Source organism: Passer domesticus, chromosome 6 (genome assembly GCF_036417665.1).
Source record: "Passer domesticus isolate bPasDom1 chromosome 6, bPasDom1.hap1, whole genome shotgun sequence".
Lineage (NCBI taxonomy): Eukaryota > Metazoa > Chordata > Aves > Passeriformes > Passeridae > Passer > Passer domesticus.
In genome coordinates this window covers 46,232,668-46,258,444 of record NC_087479.1, presented here as the reverse complement: position 1 = coordinate 46,258,444, position 25,777 = coordinate 46,232,668, and the positions used below count along the sequence as shown (strand labels likewise).

Here is a 25,777-nt window from a genome sequence, read left to right as displayed (position 1 = left end):
TTTGTTTTCAATTGTTCCATTGCCCCTGATTCATGATGGATATTGAAAAGCAGTATCTCTCCCATGACTATCCAAAACTGGATGGGAGCAAGACCTGATTTTTAGGAATCTTCAGAGACTTCCTTCACTGCTTAAACTGAAGCAAAAAAGAAACTCAACCATAATAGTCAAGCCATGATAACAAATAAAAGCTACCACTGAGGGAAGTGATGAGGGTCTTCATTCAAGGCAAGAAAGAAGGCATACCAATGATCCCTCACAGAGACTTAAGTGTCAGATTGGAAGGGGCATTCTGATGGCTCCACCAGACTCACAATTCCTACTCAGGAATCTGAGTAGTATTTGCGAAACAAAAAGAGAATTTACTAGAAAGAGTAAATAACATTCCTACTGTATTACAAAACATCAAGAAACAGATATTTAGATGCAACTGAAGACTCCAAAGTTATTTAGCAGCTATAAGACTTTAAAACTAGAGTAATGAAACTGGAGAACAGAACCATCTTTCTCAGAAAGTTCTTCCTGTATTAACTGTCCTCTGTGAAAGGAGCATCTACTCCAGTACTAACTGAATCCTGTACTGACAGAAGTCAATCCTAACTTCCACAGAGATACACTGCATTGACATCAGATACATCTATGGCTCATGGTCTCCCTACTAGTTAGACCTATTTGTGAAATGAAATCCTTACTTTCCTCTGACTTCAGGATGTGGGGAGAGAACAATTTCCCCACATATGAGTCAGTACAGAAGAGAATAGAAGGGAAAGTTCTAGAAAAAAAAGTATTTCCTATTTTGCATCATCATAAACAAATTGCTTTCAAGAGAAAACAATTCTTGAATGAAATTAATGATTCAGCCAACTTTCCATACTAGACAAGGAGTCAGCACAGATTTCTTGGAAAAACAGATCATCATCATCATCATTGAAACTACAGAAATGTCTGTTTTGAAGGTCAACTTCTCTGTTGTGGATTACCTCTACTTAGAGAGGAAATTAAGCCACAGGGAAAAGTCAGCTACAGCACCTTTCCTGGGATAACGCAGCCCAGACAAGGAATTGTTCTCAGATATGTCACTGAGTATCTCAGAGGCCTTGTATTAATGAATGACTGGCATGGTAGAGCTTGGCTTCAAGCACACTTTTTTATTCTACAGCAAGGAATGCCAGGCCAATGCAAATAGCAAGGGCTGCTCAGGAACCACCTCCGGTAGTGAGGGACCACCTCTGGAACCAGAGGCTTCTCACCACCACAGGGAATTATCCTGTTGATCAAAAAGAACTGAAAACAGACTCCTTCACATCAAACCCAGCAGAGAAGGATGCTTTAGACCCCTCAATTATCCTTACTAAGGAAGAAAAGGAAGTGGCAAAACTCTGTGGGTCTTCCTGATTTATGGCTTCAGCAAGTCCCAAGGGCAGGATCTGTAGGTCCAACGTGATATGCAGGAAAGATTTCATTAACAACGGGTACACTTCAGATAAGATGAAAAGAAAAATATATTAATAAAATCAATTTTGGGTGTTCCCTTCCTATTTCTTTTCCTGAGCTCACTTGCCATATGTAACCCTTCCATTTGCCTTGTGTTTCCATGGAAATTTCAGCCAGCGTGGTTACTACAAGAGTGGCCTCACACCTCTGATAAGGAGCTCACATTGGTGGGAATTCATTTCAAAGCTGAAGCACGATCAGGACAAAAGCTTCACACTGCAACATTGGGAAATAACTCCAATAAGTTGTATTGGAATCTCATTATAAGCAAATGCATCATTTGATATACCAGTCCAGTTAGATCTTATTTTTACAACCTTAAAATCTCTAGTTTAAAAATAGCATTCCTGAGCAGTAGCACGTAATCCAGATGCTGCTCTTCTCTACTGCTGAATCTAAATCGTGATTCTCAGTTCTGATGACACAACCATTCTCCCTGAGCAATTAATTGCAATGTTGACACAAACAAGCACGACCTGTTTTAAGTAAGTTGGAGAAGCTGCTTCTAGAAACCAAAATCCAATTTCCACTTGGCTTTCCATTTAGTACCATAAATAAAAATTAATATAAAAAGGTAATTATAAGTAAGAGAAATTTATTGTGATTAGAATAGCTTAAGACACAAGTGATTTATTGTATCCAGAAGTTTTTTTGCAAGGTTTTGAACAGGCTTCCTATCAGCTTTCTTGCAGTTCTGTCAGTACACCCTCTAGACTGTTCTAAGCAGCACACACAAACAGCTATTTCTTTTCAGCAACATTTTTTCCTTATTCTCTAGAAAGATGCATCCATTTTCATATTCCTCATAAAGGTAACAAGGGGATAAAGAGGCTGCAGGAGGCTCAGACACAGCACGTTGGTTTTGTGCTTTTTCACCACAATGTTTAACTCATTATGACGTGCAGGATAGACAAAGACCTTCTGATATGCAAGGTCATTCTTGAACCACAAATATTATTATCAGGAGTCCCAAAGTCCCTAAAATGTCACGTCAGAAGGCATCTGTCACTACTTAAGAGGAGCTGTGGGTTGTCATTTAAAGGTCCTGTTTCTTCCCTCCTTCCCTACAAAAATTTCATGGATTAAAAAAAATAAAGGCTAATAAATAAATCAAAACATCATTCACAATACCCAGGGTGGGCAGCAGGTACACAGCCTAAGCCATGCCTTACACAGACCCTGAAGCCAGCACTTCTGGGGGTTAGGGATCAAAACAAATGGGAGAGAAAGAGGGATGTTGCTCATTAAATAATTATGAGGTTTAGTCTAAATTGCTAAGTAAAAGAGTCACTGTATGTTTAGCAGATGCTACTGTGTAAAACTAAATCCACTAAGATACCAGCATGTTTCACTCTTTTTCCCCCTGCTCTACTTCATAAGCAGGATTTCCATGATCAGACAAGCATCCACTGAACAGCTGGACAGTTTGCCAATTTCACAGCAATCAGTGCTCACTGAACACAAGTTCTCTTCCCAAACCAGAAGCACCAAAACAATAATGATAATAATGAGCCTGAAGGGATGAAAAAAATTCTTCCATCTATTCACACTTTTATACCCTTTATACTGCAGTTTTACTTTGTTTGGTTCTTCAGGGAAGCAGGAAGAAGAATCATCTTCAGAGTGTTTCCTCCCTCATTGAAGGGATATGGAGGAGAAACGCTTCATTTGGTCTGTCAGTTTCTTGGTATTTTCAGTGAACAACAGAAAACCAAATCAGACATCAGCAGACCCTGTCATACATTATGAACCACTATACTTACAAAAAAGATCCTTCGCTTCTGTAGTACACTGAGTCTTCAACTTACAAAGTAGTTTGTGTAAGGCCCATTATCAACATTACAGGTGACAAAACAGAAGTGTCAAGAAATAACTCTCACAATCAGAGATAACTAAAGAAATCAAACCTGTTCGTGTACAGCCATTTTCTCACCTATTTAGAAACTCTTCCATGAAACAGCAAAGAAGAAATGGATCTTCCTTTTAATAAAAGGAAAAGAAAGATAGATGGGAATAAATGAGGCCCATCAAACGTAATGTTTTAGCTTGAGGGAACCTTTATGGACCTGCTTTAACAAAAACTTATTTTACAGACAGAGGAAGCAACAGAAGAAAAAAATTCTCTCAACACCTGGATACACCAGTTGTGACCTTTCAACCTTGGGAAATTTCAAGTACCCAGCAGATTGCTACTGCTGAAGTTTTCCCCATGGACACACTAAAATAGATCACCAGTACTACAGATCATGATACATCAAGTTTGTGGTACACATTCTAGGCCTGGCATCAACATTTAATTTGGTTCTGAAGGGGTTAATTGGGAAATTTGATCCTTTATATTGCCCTAGGAAATCCACAGTACATCCCTGATTAATGTGACAGGATGCATCAGTTCATAAAGGGTGAAATTTACCCTTGCACAGTAGGATAGCACTAGACCAACACTTAAGTCTCACTTAAGCACTTAAAATAATGAAATATCAAAACCTGGTGGAAAGAAAGCATAACTGTAGATGAAATTCGGTGTCAATAAATGCACAATACAAAGACTAATGTGAAGTAGCAATATACATTTCTGACTCCCAAGTTAGCTGGAGTCATTCAAGAAAAGAGTTCCATTACTTCAGACAGCATAATAAAAATATCAACTCAATGTGCAGAGGTAATCAAAACTGACAACAAAATGTTGAACAATCAAATCTAAAATTGTACTTGAGAATGAGATAATGCCGAAGTATAAATCAATGATACATCCCCAGCTGGAATACTGACCTCAAATATGCACAGTAGAAATAGGTAACATTACGAGAACAGCAGCAAAAACATTGAGTGCATGAGGATCATACCAGGACAGAATGAAAAGATCCAGATTGCCAGTTTTGATGATCAGACTAAAAAGAGACATACTAGACAATGTTAGACAAACACAGGATGATGAAAGATAGAGATGATAAGTTAATAATACCCACTTAATACCAGGATGTGTGTTATCTCTACTAAATAGAAGGGAATAAAGTTTTAAACAAAGAAAGAAGGAAAAGGAGTATAGGATTTTGTTGCTTCTTTGCATTCATTTGGGGCAACATAAAATATCATCCATCCAAAATACAGACAGTTATTGGGAATGGACTCATATCCCTATATTAGAATAAAAATCTACTGGTAATCTTTGACATATTCAGATAGAAGGCAATTACTAAACAAGATACCAGGGGCAAAAAAAAAAAAAATCCTACTTATGGTGATTCTGAAGTCAACTGCTGCAGCATTTCTAAAACTGCCCTCTGAACAAATTTACTACACCATCCTGTAACAGGAGAGAACACTGGTCTGACACAAAAAAACTTGTTTTATTACAACATCCCTGTTGTGCTCATCAACAACTAGATTGTCTAAAACTGACAGCAGTGCAGAACCCAGATAACGAAGACCCTTTTAAATTAGTAATCCAGGTATCATCCTGACCCACCACAGCAGTCTGGAGCTTTCTTGCCTGGTTAGAAACTGCAGCATAGACATACACAAGTAGAACTAGGCTGATGGTGTGAAATGGCATGAGATTTTGGACAGTGTCCAAGACAGATCTAAAAGACAGGCCCTTTTACAGTTTTGCACCTCACTCAGAGAAGTACTAAGTATGTGGTTATGTACAGTTCTGGAACAAAAAAAACATTTTTCCTATATTCACTCACCTGAAATTCAGAGATGGTTAAGCCTCAGACTTAAAATCTTAACTGTAGCCAAAAGTACCTCTGTCTAACTCTGCTTCACCACATGATTCCTTATCAACAGGTATTAATGCAAAATTAACACTTTTGGTAACTCTGATAGGCCTTCTAATAAAAATGAAGTCTGATGTGAAGCAAGCTGAGTACTGGGAAGGTACCTAGTAAACCTCAAATAAAGAACTGTTGTTATTTTCTCAAGGATTTGATTCCATCAAGGAACTGAACTACTGACTTCCCTTTCCTTACCACCTCCTGCTGCCAACAGCCAGACAAAATAAACCCCATCACAGAGATTTTTATCAAGATCTCTTGAGACAAAAAAAAGTAATTTCTGGACTAGAGGCTAAGTGTAAGAATTCTAGGCCCAAAGGTCAATTGTCTATGAGAATTGTAGGCATGTGTGGATAGCTCAGAACAGAGGCAATATCCAAGCTATAGAAATACAGTTGTGCAAGTGATCTCTGAATTTATAGCAAAGTTTAAAAAACCCAGTTAAGGTTACAGAAGGCCTTTTCAAAGACTGAAACAAATATGCATCTCCTTGCAGAAAGGGTGCAATATCTAAAACTTCAGACACCAAAACCTTTCGTAATGCACGTGGTTTTACACATTTCTCAAGTAACAATGTTTGAAAGAAGAAAATCCAACACCTAGACCCTTTCTCAAATTTAAAAATTTTAGTCTCTGTCCTTACATAGAAGGTCAAATCCATAACTAGAGTCAGTCCAGCAGCATGGAATCCAAGGCTCTTAACCAAACAACACCAGTTGAGGATCTAGCCCATAGTCACAAAATCTGATCCTTCAGTTACACTTACAAAATAAATCAACTCCAACTAAGATTATGGGATACAAATTCAGGCTGTTCTTGGAGTAAGCCATGGTTAAACTGTGTTTCCTGTGAAGTAGTGGAAATCTAAAGTAAGATTCAATAGCATCAGAGCTATCAAGCCATTTTAACAGCAGTATAAGCAAAGCACCAATTTGCCTGTGGAGAGAGACAAACTCTGGGCTTCTTCATGATCTCACATATCCCACTTTTCCAGCCTGTTATTACACTTAATACCCTTCAGTGTTCCATAATATGAGTGAGCTTACAGTCAATCACACTCTGTGGTGCTGAGCTTGCAAAGCAGCATGGATCAAGATCTTTCCATTCCCTTTGAAATCCAAGTCTGGATTGCTTCAGCTTGTTTTTCAATAGAGCAGTATTTTCAAATGCTACAGTTCGATTTTACAATGCTGCTGGCAAGACTGGGAATCAAGCTAAATCCACATGCATCCAGCAGGGGAAGTTGCCACAGGGGAAGAGTGAAAAATCAAAGGGTGAGCAGTAAGATGATCCCGTACCACTGACGTGCTGAATGCCAAAGAATAAAGGTTTAATACACAGAGAAATGAGAAAGCCAAAAAAGTTACTTCCAATACTGTCAATAGTTGCCACTATGACAGAGACAGAAACACAAAACTGGAGGGGAAAAAAAAGCTGCTGCATATGTATTGTTTCTTTGTCACCCACTTACATTTCAATTACTAAATGCTTGTCTTCAGCAGTACATATCATTTTAAATAAGCTTCACAGCTGACAAGAGAAAGCATCATGGGGTGGTTTTTTTTCTGGTATAGATTATAATAAAATCATATTTGACTAATATTTCTATCTATACCTTTTACTGTTTATGGCCTAGCCTTTGCTGAAGTTGTTTCAGGAGAGCAACTACAAAACATCCTCACTTGAAACAGATTTCCAGTAGCACCCATTGCTGACTTCAGTATGGTGACTCCTGCAAGGACACATGGAAGACACCAAGGTCCATGGTAGGATATTGTACTGCTCTGGTATGTCAAATTGCTGTAAATCCAAAGAAATGTCAATGAAGCACCAGAGCTGCAACAAGAAACAAACAAAACAAAAAAAAAAGTGTTGCAAGAACATAAATTTGACCCATCATGATGTGAGAGTTTTCATGTAAAACACAATCTCTGAACAAAATAAAAATGGTACAACTCTGATGACCAGGGAAAATTTTAGACTGTCATGCAAAACAGCCTGTTATAACCAGAAGAACCCCAAAACTACAGGACAGTGTTGGTTTAAGTTGACATTTAAATACTATTTTGCATATGAATTGCCTCGCCTTACACAACTTCCAAAATGTGGAGAAACAGCAAATCTATGCAAGATCACAGCAAGAAAACACTGAATGCCAAGAATTGCATTGCACAGGTCACAGTACCAGGTTTACCCAGTCACAAAACCAGAACCAGTACGAAGGCAAATGAGTTTTAAACCATTTCCTTTCAACTCTCAGTATTTTTGCAAGTTAAGAGACAATAGGAAACCAAAGAAACTGTACATTAGAGCCAGGCTACCAACACTGTAATCACACCTGCTTCTGTGTTAAGGTTGAAGTCTTGCTGATTTAACTTCACCTAGGATGCATGTATATCCGTGTTAGGACCAACACAAAAGTCTTATCAAGTTTATCACCTTATTTGCAGCAATGGCCATATTGAATTCATTTTTAGACTGGAAGCAAACATATTTTGAGATTTTCATTTAAAAAAAAAAAGTATTTAGAATAATCAGTGGGGGTGGTGATGTCTTAAGTTTTAGCTTTTTCTAGGCAGCCTCTTCAGGCATCAGTGGAGAAGGACAACTTGGCTTTTTGAATTATGACTCGCTTTGCCTCATCCACAGCCTAGTAATTCAATTTTTGATTTTGTTTTTTAATTTTAAACCTTTGAACTACCGAAAACTTGTGGCAAAACAGGGAAAATTCAGGTATTTTAAAAAGTTCATTTCCTTACTGAAGCTTTTGCATTGTTATTTGGTGGATTTAGCTTAAAAACTTAAAAACATCCCTCTCCACTGGATGGCAGAAAGCTGTTCACTTTAGTCCTCTTACTGCCAAATTGACAAGCATGCTGAAGGAAAAAGTGAAGGGCTCAAGGTCTTTTTTTTTTCTTTACTTTCTTTTTTTAAACATGCCTGATTAGGCATCAATTTTTATTCTACCTCCAAAAAATGACCAATAACCTACTGCAGCATGCGTGATAGCACTGTGTTTTAAATCACAAACAGGAACCTAAACAACCAAAATTAAATCATGTTTTGGAGATTGTGGGTTAGGCAAGAACGAGTGATGCCTTTCTCCCATGCTAAGCGCAACCATTAAAGGTCATAAATTGTCACTGCCCCTCTAATATATAAGTTACATGCACTGAGCGTTCTTTGCAAGGGTCAGATCTTTCCCCAGACTCTGCACTAGGCTGGACCTTTGCTTCCTGACTGAGGCAAACCCAGCAAAAAGAGCCAAGACTTCCACACCCAAAAGCATAATGGGTGAAACGACACTTTTACATCATATATCTTAGCTGGCAGAAATGTCTCTTGATAATTTTCAGCTATTATACCACAAGTGACCTAAAGTATTATCAAGTAAGGTTTCAAATTTGTATAATCTGCTGTCCACAGTATCAGGTTCAACCAAATACTGCCAAGGGCTCATAAGCCACAACCACCGTCCATCACTAAAAAGAACAGAAGTTATTCTCTGTATTAATGCTTTTTATTTACCAATCCCATTCTTCCTTAAAATGAGCCCAAAAAAGCCCCAAAACAACACAGAAACCTAAGCAGTAACTTTGGTTTCACTTAACAGACACTCAGTAGGTTTCCAACATCACACTCAAAAATCAATAGATTTTTAAACCAACTAATCTTAACTGGAATTATTCGTCCTAAACCCTTCAGCATTCAATTGTTAACAGAACTGCACGTCTTCCTACAGAGTGGTTACGCAGTAGCACAGTCACAGATACTGCATGATTCTGACATTTACTGTAGTCCTGGAAAGGAAAGCCAAATGGCACAGCTTTAATAATTTCAAAATCCATTTGCACAAAACTCTGGCTTATTATCTCAAAAACAGTAAGGAGCAATATTTTATTTTATCTGCTTTCTGAACTCCCATTTTTACCTCTCAGAACAGAACTTAGTGCTTCAAAATAGGTCTTAAGTGGAACTCAAGTTTTAGCTAAATCTCATACTAGCAAAAGGGTAAATTTCACTCCTAGGGCACTGATAAGAAGATTCTCCTTCCCCATTAGCCAAAATATCTTTTCCAGACAGTACCTTACAATATGACTATCTTTAACGCCCATGTAACAGACTCCTAAGGTCATCCCTTAAAAAAATTCTTTGATATTTCAATTTTCAAGTTCATCAGCAGCCTCCTCAGAAATGCCTGCATTCCTGACAGTCTAGTCTTCAGAATAACCCGGAGCTGAGCCACCCACTTCACACCGACCTATACCCTTTCCAGGCAGTAGTTCTGGGAGCTGAAACTTACAGAGATACTATTTTGTAAATATCAGCTTGCCAAATAAGACTGCTGGTATTATCCGCGGGGTTAATTTGGTAACCTTTCTTTGTCTTTTACATCCCACTTGCAAATTTAGGTGGGGTGGTGATGAAGGGAGGACTAGAAAGGAAAAGAGAGGAGATTTGGGACTATGTGGCAGCTTAATTTCAGGCACTTTTAAAGGCTTCTCTATCAGTCTATCTGAATCGCCAAAAATGACTTAAAAGGGAAAAAAAAAAAAAGAAAGAAAAAAAAAGAAAAAAGAGCACACCACCAGAGGGCTGCTGCCTGCAGGAAAATGAAACTGCTGCATTTTAACACTGCAGTAGAATTCCACCAGCTCCACAGAGGCATAAATAAAAGTGACCAAGTTATAAATCTTTTGTAACTAGAACACACAGCATCATACATAGTTTTACTCAGTGACATTTTGTTTGAGAGATCAGGGACAAATGCCCCTAAGGAAAGAAGCAACAAAAGTCAGCATAGCCACATATTGTCAAAATGGGAATATCAAAGCAATTTATCTATTTTATTAGATAGTTAGAACAACTTTCTAAATGCAGCCACAGAAATTTCAGCATTTATGCATGAAATTTATAGTATTTTAATAATGAAAAGGACAAGCTATGGAAGACAAATACAGCATAAACAGATATCATCACCTGGCAGACCAGGCTGTATGGTCCAGTCCATCCTCAGGAGACTTAAAAAGAAAAAAAAAATTTAAATCACTAGACCTAAATAGGAGGGTTATCCCAGGCCCTTTCATGATGCTTTTTATTTCTGATAAATTTACCTATGCTAGGTGGCTAACTCTCTCAGTCCCAAAAGGGAAGTCAAGGATTATCTTAGTTTTACACCAGGGCATCATAAAAAAAATATATAATTTTTTACTAGTCAAAGGCTCCACCCCAAGTCAGTGACTAAGCCTGTTAAGGCAGTGAAGACTACATAGTTATTGTTTCTGAATAATCTGCCTGACAACTGCACAATGACACGAACAGACCCTGTATTGTACACATCTCAGCTATTCCTGAAGCCAAGAAATGTCCCAGCTAAGACCCTGTAGCATTTTAGAGATCACAAGAGTACAAATAGGGATCCAACCCTTTGAGAAGCTCAGTACCTTTAATTCAAGGAGCCTTGAGAGTACAGAATAATCTTGCACAAGAGATTAGAACTCTACAGGATCAAGCAGAAGGTTGGCATTTTGTGTACGCGCACACACACAAAAAAACCCCAAACCAGCCCTGAAATGAAGTCTCCCATACACAAAATGTACAATGCATTATGTATAGAAATGCTCAGCTTATCCATGTCTGACACATCATATTGACCTGTAGCTGATGCAGAGTTTATCATAGACCAAAGCAAAGGCACAACTGCTACAAGTAAATGATAAGGGAAACAATGGGGAAGACAGGACTTCTACACAGGGCAACGCTCTTTGGTGCTCTGGTTCACCTCTCCAACCTTCACTGCCCTCTGTTCATTGCTCTTTGTGCCAGAAGAGAACAGCACTACCTACCAGGGCTAGAATTCCACCTGTGCCTGCAAGTTACACATAGCCTTTTATCCAGATCCTTGGCCAAGCCACGTGTTCAATCCCCACCATTTCAATGAGGAAAAAGACCTAGAGCACACGAGTTTCTCCCCTCTGATGAACTCTTCAGAAACTTGCAGTAGAGCAGACACCTGAACAGTAAATATGATGTTAACTTTGCTATTCTAATCAAGGTTGCTATGAATTCTTGTGAAGCAGTCCACAGCCCACCTGGTTCCACAGAGCCACAGGCACCAAAGCACTGAGGATAAATAAGAATTGGTGGAGTAGGAAGGCTTTGCAGCCATAACTCATCTAATTCAGTGGTGATAAGAGAAATGGTGATGACAGCATTAAGGAGACAGATCCAGAAACACTGCCTATTTTTGCAGCATTTTGTCTGAGCAGGACAAGGCACCTGGTAATAAAGATGGCAACTGTCCCAATCGTGCTAGTACTCTGGTTGTTCCTTTTCCTAGCAAAGATGAAGTAATGATAAATGTAAGGACATCTTCTCCATCCTGAAATTTAATGCAGACTGGTTAGGTAATTTCAGTACAGGTATGTATGGAACACTAGAGAAGAATTACTACTAAAAGTATTAAAACACATCCTTGCCTTAATTTGTGTGTTAGCTGAGCAGACAGACTTCTGCTTTAAGGATGAAATATAGTAATTTGTAAAATGCTGGGCCTGTATTTTCAGTTTGAATTGAATTTGCTTACAGTATCACTGTGCACTCAGTGCTCTAATTTGCTTGAATATTCACTGCAGAGATGTATTCCTAGGCTGCTCTTAACTAGAACACTGCCAGAGGTCTGCCTCTGCTGCCATCAATGAGAAGCCTGCTCATGAGTCAAACTCCCCTCTCAGATGAACGTGAGGAAGGCCTTGAAGTCACTGAGACTGCACAGATGTAACTGAGAGGGGAATTTGCCTAAGTGATGTCTTCATCACAATCAGGAAACAAGCAGAAGTAAAAGAGATGTAATTTCATAAATATGAGCAATGAAATGAACCACAGACCCAGAAGAAAAGCAGCTCGGGACAAAACCCAGAAACTCTAGGACAGATCGTTCTTTATTGACGATGATTACTGATTTTAATCAAGCTTTACTGATTTACAAGAGTGGGAAGTTTGGGGGGAAAGGGTAGATTTAATTAGCTTCAAAGGCTAATGACAAACTTGAAGGCTGGTGCTCACAAAGTGTAAGGAATCTCAAAAGCTGTGCCACTCATAGCCGTGCCTTTACAAAAAAACAAATGCTTGCGTTTAATGAGGCGACAGTGCCTGCGCCATTGCCAAGTCCCAGTAGAATACTTGGCTTTGTCTTTGGTGACCATTCTGCACAGACAGGCATTGCAAACACACAAACGGCTCTCAGTCTTCCTCTCAGCTTTCTGCAGGAAAGGACTACTTCAAATACTGCCACTGTACCAAAATGGATACAGGGAGGAAATGCAGAGAGAGCTCCCTTCTTCCCACAGGCCCCGAGCACTGAGCTCCGCCTGCAAACAGAAATGACCAAGTTCAAGCCTCCACTGCCCTTGCTTTGCACCGCTGCAGCAGCAGCCAGTAGGCAGCAATCCAATGCCAAGCTGTACAGGGATTCCCCCAGCACTGGGGAATCATAATGTACTCTTAGCACCACCTTGTCCTTCTAAATTTGGTGTAAGAATCTTAGCCAAGGTGAGGTGTGAGGGCAGTATCTGAATTGCAGCAATCTCGATCTGCCACAGCAGCATCTCATGGCCCTCAAAACCAAGTGAAGATTACACAAGCTGTGCTGTTTAAGACAGCTTTCTGTTAACCTGATTTTTAAAAGGAAACAAAATTTAAATGTTCAGGGTGTCCATCTGCAATTCCCCCATAACATCAGAACCCATCATCAATTCCAACCAAGTTGAAAGAGCAAGGGAAGTGTCTAAGATTCTACAAATTTAATGGAGAGTGCTGAATGTCTGTGGGGAAAAAACAGAGATTCAAACTATCACTCCCACTATGGAAAGCTCACTTCTGATTTATCCTTAATGTATTTCAAGAAAAAGAAAAAAGATGGACAAGCAGCAGAGACAGCTCCAAATGAGTCACAAACACTGTCCTCACCTAGTCCAAGAGACAAGGGAGAGAAAGAGAGGAGCAGGAGGGAAATACAAGGTACAAAACTAGAGAATACAGAGTTCCTTAGTTTTACAGTTCACTGAGCAAGTTATCCTGTGCAGCTAAACCATAACACAGAACAGCAGAAGAGTTGAGGCTGGAAGTGATCTCTGGAGATCACCTGGACCAACACCCTTGGTCAAAGCACAGCCAACCCGAGTGGCTGCTCAAGGCTTTGTCTAGTCTGATTTGAACAGTGCAAGGAAGGGGACTTCCCAACATCTCCAGCTGGCAACCAGTGCCAGGTGCAACCCACTCTCACAGCGGAGGAGCTTCTTCCTAATTTTAAATGGAACTTCCTATTCACTCACAAAGGCCTGACTGGGATTAGTGCCTTAGCAGGAAAGGGATTACATGCAGATAATATTACACAAATTATCCTTCCCCTCAGTTCACAAGCAGGGCAAGACACATAAATTGTGGAAGAAAAAAAGTATATCTAAGAGAAAATAATTCTTCAGTGCATCAGTATTAATTTCCCAAAGACAAATCATCTTGTACAAGCAGGAGACAACTAAAAAAGTGCCTTGTTTTTCAGTCTACCATGACCATACAATTAAGAAAAAAAAAATCTGACAACAACATATGCTTATTTAGATATGGACAATGTCCTTGAGTATTTCTACCAGCTCTTCAAGCAGTAAACATGGACCTACTTAAATAGGGCCTACACAACTAAGGGTCTCAGCCTTGGAACTGTAACATCCCCAGAAATTTTCTGAAGATACCTTAATTTTCTCTATGAGATTACAGCTGTAGAAAGAACCAAATATCTGTCTAGTAGTCTCTAGATTAGGATGACAATCTTTGGATCAGTTTCCATTTTGAAGAGGCAAGGTAATGCCAAACTTTAAAACAAAGATAAACAAACAAAACCCCAAAAGTAACCAGAAGAAAAACCAACCAACCAAAAAACCCCACAAAAATGCAGACCAAAAAAAATAGATGAGGACTTCAAAAGAAAACCACATACCAAACCTGTACCTGCTGCCAGCAGGTTTTCTCAACATGACAGCCAAGCCACCCATCATGCAGAATCTGAAAATACGATGAGAGCTTTGTAATAGAATACTGGGAGAGATTAAAGGATTCCAGTATAGTAAAAATCTTCACCAGTCAAATCCATTCCTTAATCTTAGGGACAGGTCACACTTATTAAAAGGCGTTCACACAATCACTAAATGAAACTCACCCAGCGCAAATGACTGGCATGATAAGTAACCCAATCCTCTGCTGGCAAACAATCAGCAAAAGACATCAGAAAATTTTTAGCATCCCACACAGTAGAAGATTTGGGCTCTGAAGTCTTATTTTCCCACTTAAACTTGCGCTTTAATGCAAATGCAACAAAACATTAGTCTTACCAAAGTCTTACACTACATGAGCCCAGACTTCATCAGAGCAGGACATTTGTTTTATTTTTAACAGAATTTTTGTAAATGAAGCTGTACATCTCCAGCTCATGTCTAGCTGCAAATATGTTCTTAAAGGTCCCTCTTCTTCATAAATTATATTCCTGTAAGGCAGACGAGCCAATACTATGAACCTGGGCTTTGGTGTGCCTCATCCTGGCACAAAGCAACAAAACAATCCTTTTTCCAATAGGAGTATCTGTGTAAAAATCTAGTGTCTGCACTACTAGCACACATAAAAGAGTTAAATAATATTTAAGATATTATTTAAAGCAAACTAAGGAAAATTATTTTTAATAGAAAAATTAAGAAAAAGAATGGAAGAAGATAAAGAGCTAAGCAATTTCATCATCATTCCCTGCTGGATCAGTGTGAAGACCTGGCACATTCTCATTTGCAGCTGCTGTTCCACTTTGACAGACTGACACTTAATAGTTCTAAGAGTAGACTTTAGACAAACAGTAAAAAATTAACATATTTTTTGTCCAGTCTAGTTTGCTTCTTCCAGAAAGCAGCTCCTCCATTATTTCTGTTGCAGTCAATAGTGCTTCTAATAGGTAAAATACAAGGGAAGTCAGTTTATGGTATTTAAAGCTGAACACACAGAGCAATGACACTGCAAAAACAGAGTGTGTCAATATATAGGTAATGTAGACATTATTAAAAAATATATACATTACCAAACTGATTTGTTTTCTCCCACATTAAGCACATAGTGCAAAAGACAGCAAATCAAAATTGCAAAAGCCCCAGGATATAAAAACAGCATGTTGTTTTGCAAGTAAAAGCAGAGAGCCAGAACAGCACTTACTAAATGGATGCCTGAAAACAGTTTTCCTTTTTAGAAAAATTAAAGGTAAGTACTTCACTGGAAATATTACCATGCCTAGAATTCTCACATAGTGTTAGAACATTAAAATGAGAAAGAAAAATGGATAGTACTTGCACCCCACCCTAAGCCACCTGACCATGATTTCTCTTCTCAATATCCCCTTGCAGCCTGCATTAACCCATTTGTTGTCAGCTGGTTCAGAAATCTCAGTGCCAAGTTTTCACCAGCAATAATCTCCTTTTGTCAGTGGCTGGCAAGTTATCTACTTTCTTCCAAAGTCCTTAATTATAAAATCACTGATTATCAATGGGTGGATTATTAGATAAAAAACTGAAAAGCACCCTGTTACCTGTGGTGAGCTACACAAAGAACAGTCCCTTCCCGTCTAACCTTATCCAATCCCAAATTAAAAATGCTTATGTGAAAAAATCAAAAATTTAAAAAGTGTTCCCCAAAGTAGGTACAACAGAAATCCAAAAGCCAGAAACTGCTTAGCACAGCCATGGGGTGCAGAACAGCATGCTGGACCATTAGAACCCCATGAAAGAGTTATTTAGGGCAGCTTTAGGGCTACTTTATATCAGCTGGCCTGATATGTCCCTGTGGCCTTCAGGAAATAATAAAATCATTTCCTCAAAATAAAACCAAGAGCACTAACAATTCAAGGGAAGTGTCCTACTCCACCACCTCCAGCACTGAGCGTGCATCAGGCACCTGCACCAGCCTGAAGGTTACTCTGCCTCTAGCAAGAGAAGGTACCTGGATCTGCCTAAACACACACCATCATTTACCTGCTTTGTCCATATTGCTTTCTGTCCTTAGTCTCGTGACATGCTTGCATTTAACAGCCTTTAAAAAGTTTATCCCAAGGTCATTGCAAAAGGAAGAGTGCAACCCTGTTTATACAGTCCACAGGACAACTGCACCCTCACAGGCATCTCTGCCACAAATGACACATCCAAGAACAAAATGCTTGCAGCTACATCAGTAGCCAGTAATGCACTTCTATGAAAGGAACCAAAACAAATTCTGCTGTTCCACCTAAACTCCACTCAAACCCAACTTTCAAAAGCTACGAAGAATGGAAAAAAAATCTTCTGGGTAATTTTTTTAGTGTGGTTTTTAACATATTTTTATTATTAATGTTTCTAGTCTGTAAATATAATTAATTCAAAAAAAATTTATATACCTTTTCAAAATTAAATGTACAATAAGTAGAATGAAATTGGATGAACAATATTAATATGCTCTAAAAGTAGTCCTTTCATATCAAGTTTAATTTGGTCACACTCCTGTACCTTTTAAAAAGACTTTCTGGAAAACTTACATCCACCAAGCATAGATGCTCATAGGAATCATGTCCAAACTGTCCAGGAAAACTGAATTTTTGGTTTGAACTTGCAAACATCTGTGTTGGAAGTGCTTGCACGATACAAGCAGAATGCAATTCTCTTATGCAATATACAAAACAGACTAAATTCAAGAGTACAATTCAAATCTTTGAATACTGCATAAGTGCAAACAATCCATAAGTGAGGTAAAGACAGTTGGGGAAAGCAGATAAAAATAGCTGTTTGCCAGAAAATCCGAAACAAATAAGGATTTAAAGGAAATCACTCTGCATTTACAGACACTGCAGATGAAGATGGTTCAAGTTCATTAAGAACACTATTTACAACAAATTATTCATGTTATTCTACAGATCATTATGGCTGTTTTGTAGAAAAACATAATGTTTATGCATGAACTGGAAATGGAACAATCTCCTCATATTCCATAAGCAGAATGAACAGCATTATTGACTAGGATTGCTAAACATCTTGGGCTTGTTAAAAAAAAAAACAACAAAAAAACACAAAACAACAACAACAAAAAAACCACCACCAGAAAATTTCTTTGGTATATTTCTTGTTAGGATCATCCACAACAAACAAAAAAAAAAAATCCACCGTCATCTATTTATCCCAGACTTGATGATCCTTCTACTGAATTCAGCTCAACTTCAAATATGGACTGACTTCACAAGGGCAAATTACAATATCTTACCATTTGAAGAGGACCACTACTTCAGCATTCATTTATGTCTCTGCTTTTACTGTACCTTCATGGAAATCTACATCCAGGCTTCCACCTCATCCTACTGTTCTCCTGTGTGCATAGCACAGTCCTCAGCAATGTCTTTTACTTCAGAAGGTATTACTTCCAAACTTCTCATTTCCTTTCAATTTTTTCTGAAAGCTGGAGTTCTTCCACCACCTGCATTTGTTCTGTATTAACCACCTGCTAATTTTTAGGTGTGTTTCACATTTATTATTGCCATTGCAGTTATGGTTTAACTCTCTAAAGCACTCAATATTAAAGACTACCAAAATGTAATGTATGGAGTAAACTTATGGTATACTGAGAAACATGCTGGAGAGTCCAAAGCATACACTGGCTGCTCCACTCAGTTTACAAAAGGAATTGTAAGAACCTACCTAAAAGACTACACTTGGTTCTTCTCATAGAATCACAGATTTTCTAGAGATAAAAAGAATTCCTTTCAAGAGGTGAATTTTAACAAGTAGATTTTTTCCTTTCTTCTCCTCACCCTAATGCAGTTCTTCTCGCTATGGCAGAACAGAATGACATTAGAACAATGACAAAAAGTAGAAAAGTGCTTGAAAAGTGCAAGAACCCTATTTGTGAAATCAGGGCTTCCACAGTTCCTGCTGGCATCTCTAAATATATGGCCATGGAGTCCTACTCATTTAACAGTATCCAAATTTTAACAACTCTTGAGTGAGAAAGCTTACTGTGCTTTACTAGGAAAAACAATAATTCAGAGCTTGCTGCTGTTTCCACAAGTTCATGAAAATTGTGCTACTGATAACGAGGTAAAATATTAATGGCATGCCCCTGCAAAGTTTTCAGAAGGATGGAATTAAAAATAATTTTCACTAGATTTAGCAAACAAGAATTTGCTAATTTAAACAATAAACAAAACAAAACAACTAGAAAGAGTGAAAGTCATAAAAGGGATAGCTGAACTTTCCAGTTCAGACAAGTAACAGGGTAATACTAATTTATTTCTGTCAGTAAAGCAGACAAACACTACTTTTGGAAAGTGTAAGGTACAAAAAATTAAGAAAGACCAAATCTCTCAAAACTCATAACCATTACATGTGAATCACTATGACATAACCTTTCTTGGGAAAATTTCATTCTTAAGACCCCTTAAGTATTTTTTACAAATTCAACATTTAAGTCTTCACAGACTATCATGGGGAAGAGTACGGGTTCATACTGCTTTGAAAGAAAGTTTCATAAGGAAAGCAAAGTATATGTATGAAAATATTATTAGGATATATACTGGCATGTTGTTTGCTTGTGTGCTGTTTGCTTGTGTGTTTAAAAAGGAAAACTGCAATGATTTACACCTCTTGCAATGATATATTCATCTAGACAGCTAAATGGAAGAAAGCTGTACTCCTTAGATCATCTCTAAATCCAATATGCTGTGTTAGAAAAAAAATTATAGCAGTATGAATGAAGAGGACATACTTTGTTTAGCCTACTTACCTAAGAAAACCAGGCTTCTGAGACCACACAGACTACCCAACATTTCTTGAATAGAGCTGAAGTTTTCACCCAAATTTGACAGACAAATAAAAAAAATTAACAAATTTCAGTTTCTGCCAGTGTCATGAAAACAGATGTGCAAGGCTGTAAAGAAATGACCTGTTTAAGCTCTCACTGAATAAAAGGCTATTAAATTCTCTAAAACCCAAATTTAATTATTTCTGTTCTTACATAACCCAACAGCACACTGCTGAACACCTCGCCCATGGCTCATATATAATGAACATGTTATACACCAAAATAGCTGTAAAATAATAAATAGCTGTATATGGGATGCAAGGCAGAAAAGGGAACCCCTACACTTTTTGTGAAGGTCAAAGTACTGCGAGTTTCAAGCACGACTCTTTGTACCAGGCTTAAAACAGAATAAAAGGAACATAACAAAATGAGTAAGCAGCATTAAACTTCCCATGAAGTTTACCTCAATGCGGATAGAGTAACTCCCACTTAGAACCAATGCCTTATGGCTTGTAGACAAATCAGCATTTTAGAAATTTCCACTAGGCATTGAATTGGTTCTACAGCAAGCAATGATGCTGAAGCCTATACAGTGACTGTCAAATGAAAATACCAAAAAACCCTCCAAAATGCTAAAGACCTTCCCAAGAAATACTTCAGTTCCTCATCTGTGCACTCATTAATAAATATTCACTACAGTCAGTTTGAATTACTGTTAAGAGTTTCAAAGGTGAAACAGGTGTTAATGAGGGCAAAAGAAATACAAGAACAGAGATAACTGTGGAATTTTTAAAAAAATAGACCAAGGAATACACAGGAAGCTGGTTTCATGTAAAATTAGTGGCAAATGAAGAAAACCTGTACCTAAAGCTATAACACTGGTTCATGATCGGGTGTGACTGAGGCTTCTCAAGGCACACTGTTTCCATGTGTGTTACTGTAACAGGACACACATCCTTTGCTCACTACTGTTAATTACAATGAAAACCTCCTATAATTAACTGTAAAAGAACGCACCAATGGAACTGAGATAAACCAACCTTTCCCTACACATCCATATATATATACACAGCAGGGATTTTTTTACTCTGGCAGTTCTGTAAAATAATTTTTTTAGTACAACAATCAAGATTCTGATGCCTCTCGTATTCTTGCAAGACCATTTACATGGAGATTCCATAAGCTATTCCAGCAGATGACGTCAAATAGAGGTGCTCTAAATTCAACCTATCACAAAAGCAAACCATCTTGCCACGGTACTCAAATGATGTGTCAAATTGCATCATTAAAAATAATTTTTGTCCCTCCATCATTCCCACTAGCAGCAAAGACCTAAGCCCAAGCATTTTTCAGCACTGCCCCGAGTAGCCCCCTCCCAGCTTCTCTGCCTGAGAGGCCCTAATCCTCTCTTTGTGGCATCGGTCACCCTCGGCAAGCGTGACGCACCAGCCCAGAAGGCTGCTCAGGACCAGTTTTGCATATCTGATCAATCACCACTTTCAGTGGTTACCCACCAATCTGAACAGAAGGCTTTTCCCTGTCAGTTTTGCCCACCCACAGCCAGATGTCACCAGGTCCCGTTAATGTCCCAGATACCACAACCGGACCTCTCTGCAGGGACCAGTAGGTTGCTGGCTGCTGGCAAACACTTTTTGGCAGCTTTTAAGGTGGCAATCAGCACCCACTTCACAGAGAGAAAACCAAAGAGAGTTTTACCTACCATTAAGTTCTCCCTGCATGACACCCTCTCTAAGTCTGCTCTGAACTATGAATGAACCCTCACTCCTTCCCAAAACTCCTTCTGATGTCAGTAAAGGCAGGTAAGAGTGATTAATACATATGTATAACACCCATGTATCTGGGAGCAAAGCTTGACTTGCCTATCTAAAATAAATTTATGGAGTCAAAAATTTTTTATTCCAAATAAAAGTGATGTATATGAAGACCACTGCAAAGTGGACAGGACTTTGCAACAAAACTTACACTTCTTTCTATTCATCACTTCATTTTGCCAGATTTTTCTTCTGACTCTTCCTCATCCTCTTGGAAAAAAAATTTCCAAAACATTACCTCCTAATCTTCCAAGCTTCAAAGTCAAGCTCTAAATGAATTATTACAATCTTCATTCATCTGTAAGCCACTGCAACCCAAATGCCAAGATACCCAATATACTATGGTGAATCAGGCCCCCTTACTGCACTGCTTGTCCTCTCCCTAAAATGCTGCAGGTTGCCTGCTTACCACCAAAACAAGCAGGATGAGGATGAGTTACATGCCACATACTGGTTATACCATTCTGCATGCTCCCAAATGTGATCAGCACAGAAAATGCGAGAAGACCAGAAGGCATCTTTCCATATTTAGCCATGTATGTTTAATACTGAGTTAGATTTCACCTCAGTGCATTATTCCACTAATCAAGGGCGGGTATAAAAAGAGAGACACAGACTGACATCAGCTACTTTCAAGATCTCTCTTCCTCCTTCCCCCACCTCCAGCTTCTATGACACCATGTATTGTGCATTTCATGTGCATTCATGTGTGCAAACAGCAGAGACTTATCTATAAAGATCAGTTATACGGTAAAACTGCAAAAGGAAACTTTCACCCTTGTCCAGCTGGTTGAATAACTGCAGAGGCCAACAGCAGCAAGCCTCTAAATACATCCTGTTCTTCTCTCTCCACCCCCACGTCTCTAATCACTTAGGAGGAAGATAGGAAGATTAGCAGAGAGGAAAAAAACATAACCAAAGCTGCAGATAACCCTTTAGGACCACAACGTCAGGCTATAAGAACATGGAGCAAAAGGTTAATGCAGCTGTATTTTCAGGAATCTCAGGCACAATTGCATTTAAAGGGGAGGGAGGGGTACTGAGAAGGTGAGAGAGAGAGAGAGAGAGAGAGAGAAAAAAGGAAATGGTGATGAAGACAAAAATGCATTTGTCATCTACAGCTGGCTCTTTGATCACCTGGAGTATTCAGGAAAGGATTATCAGCAGAAAAAGGACAGTTTTATTAACATTATACCATAATTTTTCTTGTAGGATATTTTCATCACCATCATCACAACAGATTTTAGTATAAGAACACAGCTGGAGAAGATCCACTGAGCTATGCAAAGGATAAAGGTGGTAACCAAAACAGTGACAGAGAACTACCTATAGCAGCTGATATACTGAAGAGATTTTTTTAAAAAAAATTTAAAAAAAATAAAAGTCACTTCCACTAGAAGACAATGTCATCTTCATCCATGTCTCTGAACGGTTGCTATGGGGTTGTGAAGAGGAGGGGAAGGATGGGGGGAGGTTATAATCAATCATCTCAGAAGAGCATTGCTTCTTACAGAGAAAGATCTGGATTTTGACTGTGTCCCTAAGAAAATTGCGGACTGCAGAGCTGCTGCCACGCAGGGCAGTGAGGAAGCAGGCAGAGCAGAGGCAGCAGCTGGGGATGGAAACGCCTATTAAATCCTTTAGACAACAGATGGGCAAAGCTCGGCTGGGTTATAAAAAAAAAATACACCACAATGCATCATGTTTTATTGTCCCACCATAATGAACAACACTTAACACCCACATGCCCAAAGAAGCCCCCCTATGGCTGATCTTACCCCTTCCCTAAATTATAACCTCAAGTCTCAATCCACTTTTGGGGGGATCCCAACGCAATGAATTTGCCAGATGCCATTGCTTATTGCACCTGTTACTAAAAATAAAATATTTTAAGAAGGAAGACGTTTGGGCTTCTTTTTAAGGGTTTTTTTCTTCCAATTAATACTCCCCTGCCCTTGAAGTGAATATGCTATCCAAGCAAGCAACAGTAAGTCCAGATCTTGAACGCATTTAGGGGATCTAATTATGTCATGTAGGGCAGAAGCACCTGCTCTCTGCTAATTCCCTCCACTCGCTTTCCTCTTTTTAATATTTCTTACCATTGTTCCATTCAGGAAAATCTGCTGGGGGCAAGTTTCATAAACAAGCCTTAAGAAAAATAATTAAATAACCTCCCTTCCCCCCCCCTCCCAACCCCTCCTACAAAAACACAGCACAACCAGAATGAATTCTGCCACCGATCCTCTATTTTTCTTTTATTTCAGACCCTACCCACAAAAACCACCAGCCCATCCATCCATATTTGCTGAATACCCACAGCAGGCAGTGCCAGAGACATACTGTACATATTTCCACCAACCCCCCCCAACTGCACCTTAAGGACTACACCCTTTTCAATCATGATGTCATGAAATACTGCTGGTGACTCCCCCACTACCACCACCACCACCTCCTCGGTACTACAGGCTGTGAACCTTTAATTTCAATATAATTTGATTAAAAAGAAAAATGCTCCTAAGTAGGGCAGTGAAGAAACGGATGTGAAAATTCACTACCAGCAGATCATCTATTTTTTTCCTCTGCATGCACTCTGGCTGTCATCAGAACAACACCCATTAGCAGGAGTAATGAACATAAAGCATCCTGGGCTTTTTTTTTCTTTTTATTTTCTTTTTTTTCAAGAAAAAAGAATAAAAGGGAAAAAAGGAAGAAAAGAAGGAATTAAAATGAAAACTAAAAATAAATAAAGGCCAAAATCCCCTATGAACATGATCTTCACTGAAACAGCAAATGGGAAAAGCTGAACCCCCGAACACCCCGTCCCCAACACCTCAGCGGCTTTCCCTCTGGCACCGGTGCTGCTGCAAAAGAACCAACCTGTCTGTCCTTTTCCTAGGGTTTTCTCCAAACGATAGGGTCCAACATATTGTGCATGTTGAGCTCCGCTGCCTTCTTTCCCTGTTGATGTCATTTCTACCTGGATCTGTAATTCTGCAGTGTGTATGTGCTGATGAGCTGGAATTTCTCTCTCTGCAGCTCTTTAAATTCCCACTTCGCAGCTGTGCAAGCAAAGCACTCTTTTTCTTTGCTTTAGTCCCCTTGGATGCAGATTTTCGTCTTCCTCCTCTTTCTTTCCTCTCTCTCTCACGTGCTTGTTTTCTCGCTGGGTCTGCTTGGGACGCTGAAAGACGAAGGAGTTGTTTCGGGGTTCAGAGAGGGGGATCTACGATCCAAGCCCGAGGAGCATGATGCTGGTGATCCGAGCTCCGCACGCCTTGTTCTCTCCAGGAGCTGTTCAAGGGAGAGCCAGAGCTGGAGCGGCGGAAGAGCCGGGGCCGCAGCTGTGAATGACATTAAGAGCAGCCAATCCCCTCGCCTCCCATCTCCTTCTCCCCTCCTCCCGCACTACCTTTTCTTTTCCATCAGCAGCAGTTGCTGCCTCTGCCTGCTACAGAGCATCATGACCAATGGCAGCAGCAAACACCTAAGTTCAGCAGCCTATTGATAAGGCACAATTAAATATAATTCAATATGTATATTAAGACCCAAACATACACTTCTACTCTTATCTCTTTTTTTTCTTTTTTCTTTTTTTTTTTTAACCTCTGAATTCTATTCCACTATGCAGCTGCAGCTCCAGATTATTAAAGAAAAGGCTAGATTGTGGTAGGAAATAGGAAAGGGGGGGGAAAGCTACTTCTGAAAATGAGCCTGGGAAATTATTTGATTCTATTTGGTTCTGGTGGACCCGTGTCTCCTGGGGGTTTTACCCTTTAAAGAAAACCTTGGGGGAAAAGGGGGGTTGTGGGGGAGAAGAGAAAAGTAACAGGCACAATTCTGTAACCACTGAACTCAGTGACAGACCTGCTTTTGAATTAGATGGGGACAAAAACCTTCGGGTCCTTAGATGAACAGATCAAAAACTGAATGGCCACTCTCTTAATTAAAATTGCAACCGAAAATCCAGGGATTAATGGTAATAGGAACAGATTGCTTGATCCACAGGCACTGTACTAGCAGTGTAAAGAAACTTTCACTGTTTTTGTCCAAGTATGGCTGTGTTTAACCTTCAGAGATTAGGAAGCTGGACAAAAGAAGGAATTCTACAGGCACTTCAAGCTCAGCTGAAGCCTATGTACTTTCTGGATTCAGGACCGTGCAACAGTTTCAGCCAGCCTCCAGGGATATCAAACTGAAGAAGTTCCCACACATAGGTTCCATTTTTACCTTTTCTTCCCTACTTCAGACAGAAAACTGGTCAAGATATTGCTATTCAAATTCCAACTGAGACACAGACACAGCAAGAATTCTCGAGTCAGGGAAGGTAGCCTTGACAAGCCTGTAAAGAGAGTAAAGACAGGACAAAGCCTTTACAAGCCTTATCATTATCTGTTGCTCATTGAAAGAAGACTACTTCAGGTTTGTTTGTTTGGTTTGTTTTGGTTTTTTTTGACGAGGGAAATTTACCCTTTTAAAAATATCTATATCCAGAAACTGCAGATGCTCTTGTAAATTGCTATAGAACTAGAAATTGGCTGATTACCTGTACCGCAGACAACATGACTATCCAGCAGGTTGCAGAGGAGTTAGTAAAATGGGAGGAGGGAGGAAATCAGGCTTAAACAATTCCCAGATTTCTTCAAGAAACAAAACCCTAACACTTGCTTTAGAAAAAAAAAAAAAAACAACCAACCCTGCTTTGTCCTTTATCGTTCACCTTTACTCACTTCCAGACTGTGTCAGTGCAGCAACCTGGAAGCAAACTCCAAAACACCATCCCCATTCCTCAGCCTCCCCCTCCACACGCACCGTGTGAGACCACCCAGC

General features: G+C 39.2%; 1 protein-coding gene across 12 annotated transcripts in view; it reads right to left on the bottom strand.

Moving 5' to 3' along the window:
- BRSK2 (BR serine/threonine kinase 2) overlaps positions 1–24,296 on the bottom strand; it is a 304,717-nt gene extending 280,421 nt beyond the window's left edge. For 9 of the 12 annotated variants that reach the window (XM_064425188.1, XM_064425191.1, XM_064425192.1 and 6 more), the window contains exon 1: positions 23,828–24,293. In XM_064425188.1, the coding sequence (XP_064281258.1) occupies positions 23,828–23,921 (94 nt within the window). In that variant the 5' untranslated portion in view covers positions 23,922–24,293. Of the gene's footprint in view, positions 1–23,827 lie in introns of all 12 variants that reach the window. The other 3 variants (XM_064425197.1, XM_064425200.1, XM_064425190.1) reach the window with 2 other exon arrangements.
- Positions 24,297–25,777: the final 1,481 nt, after the last annotated feature.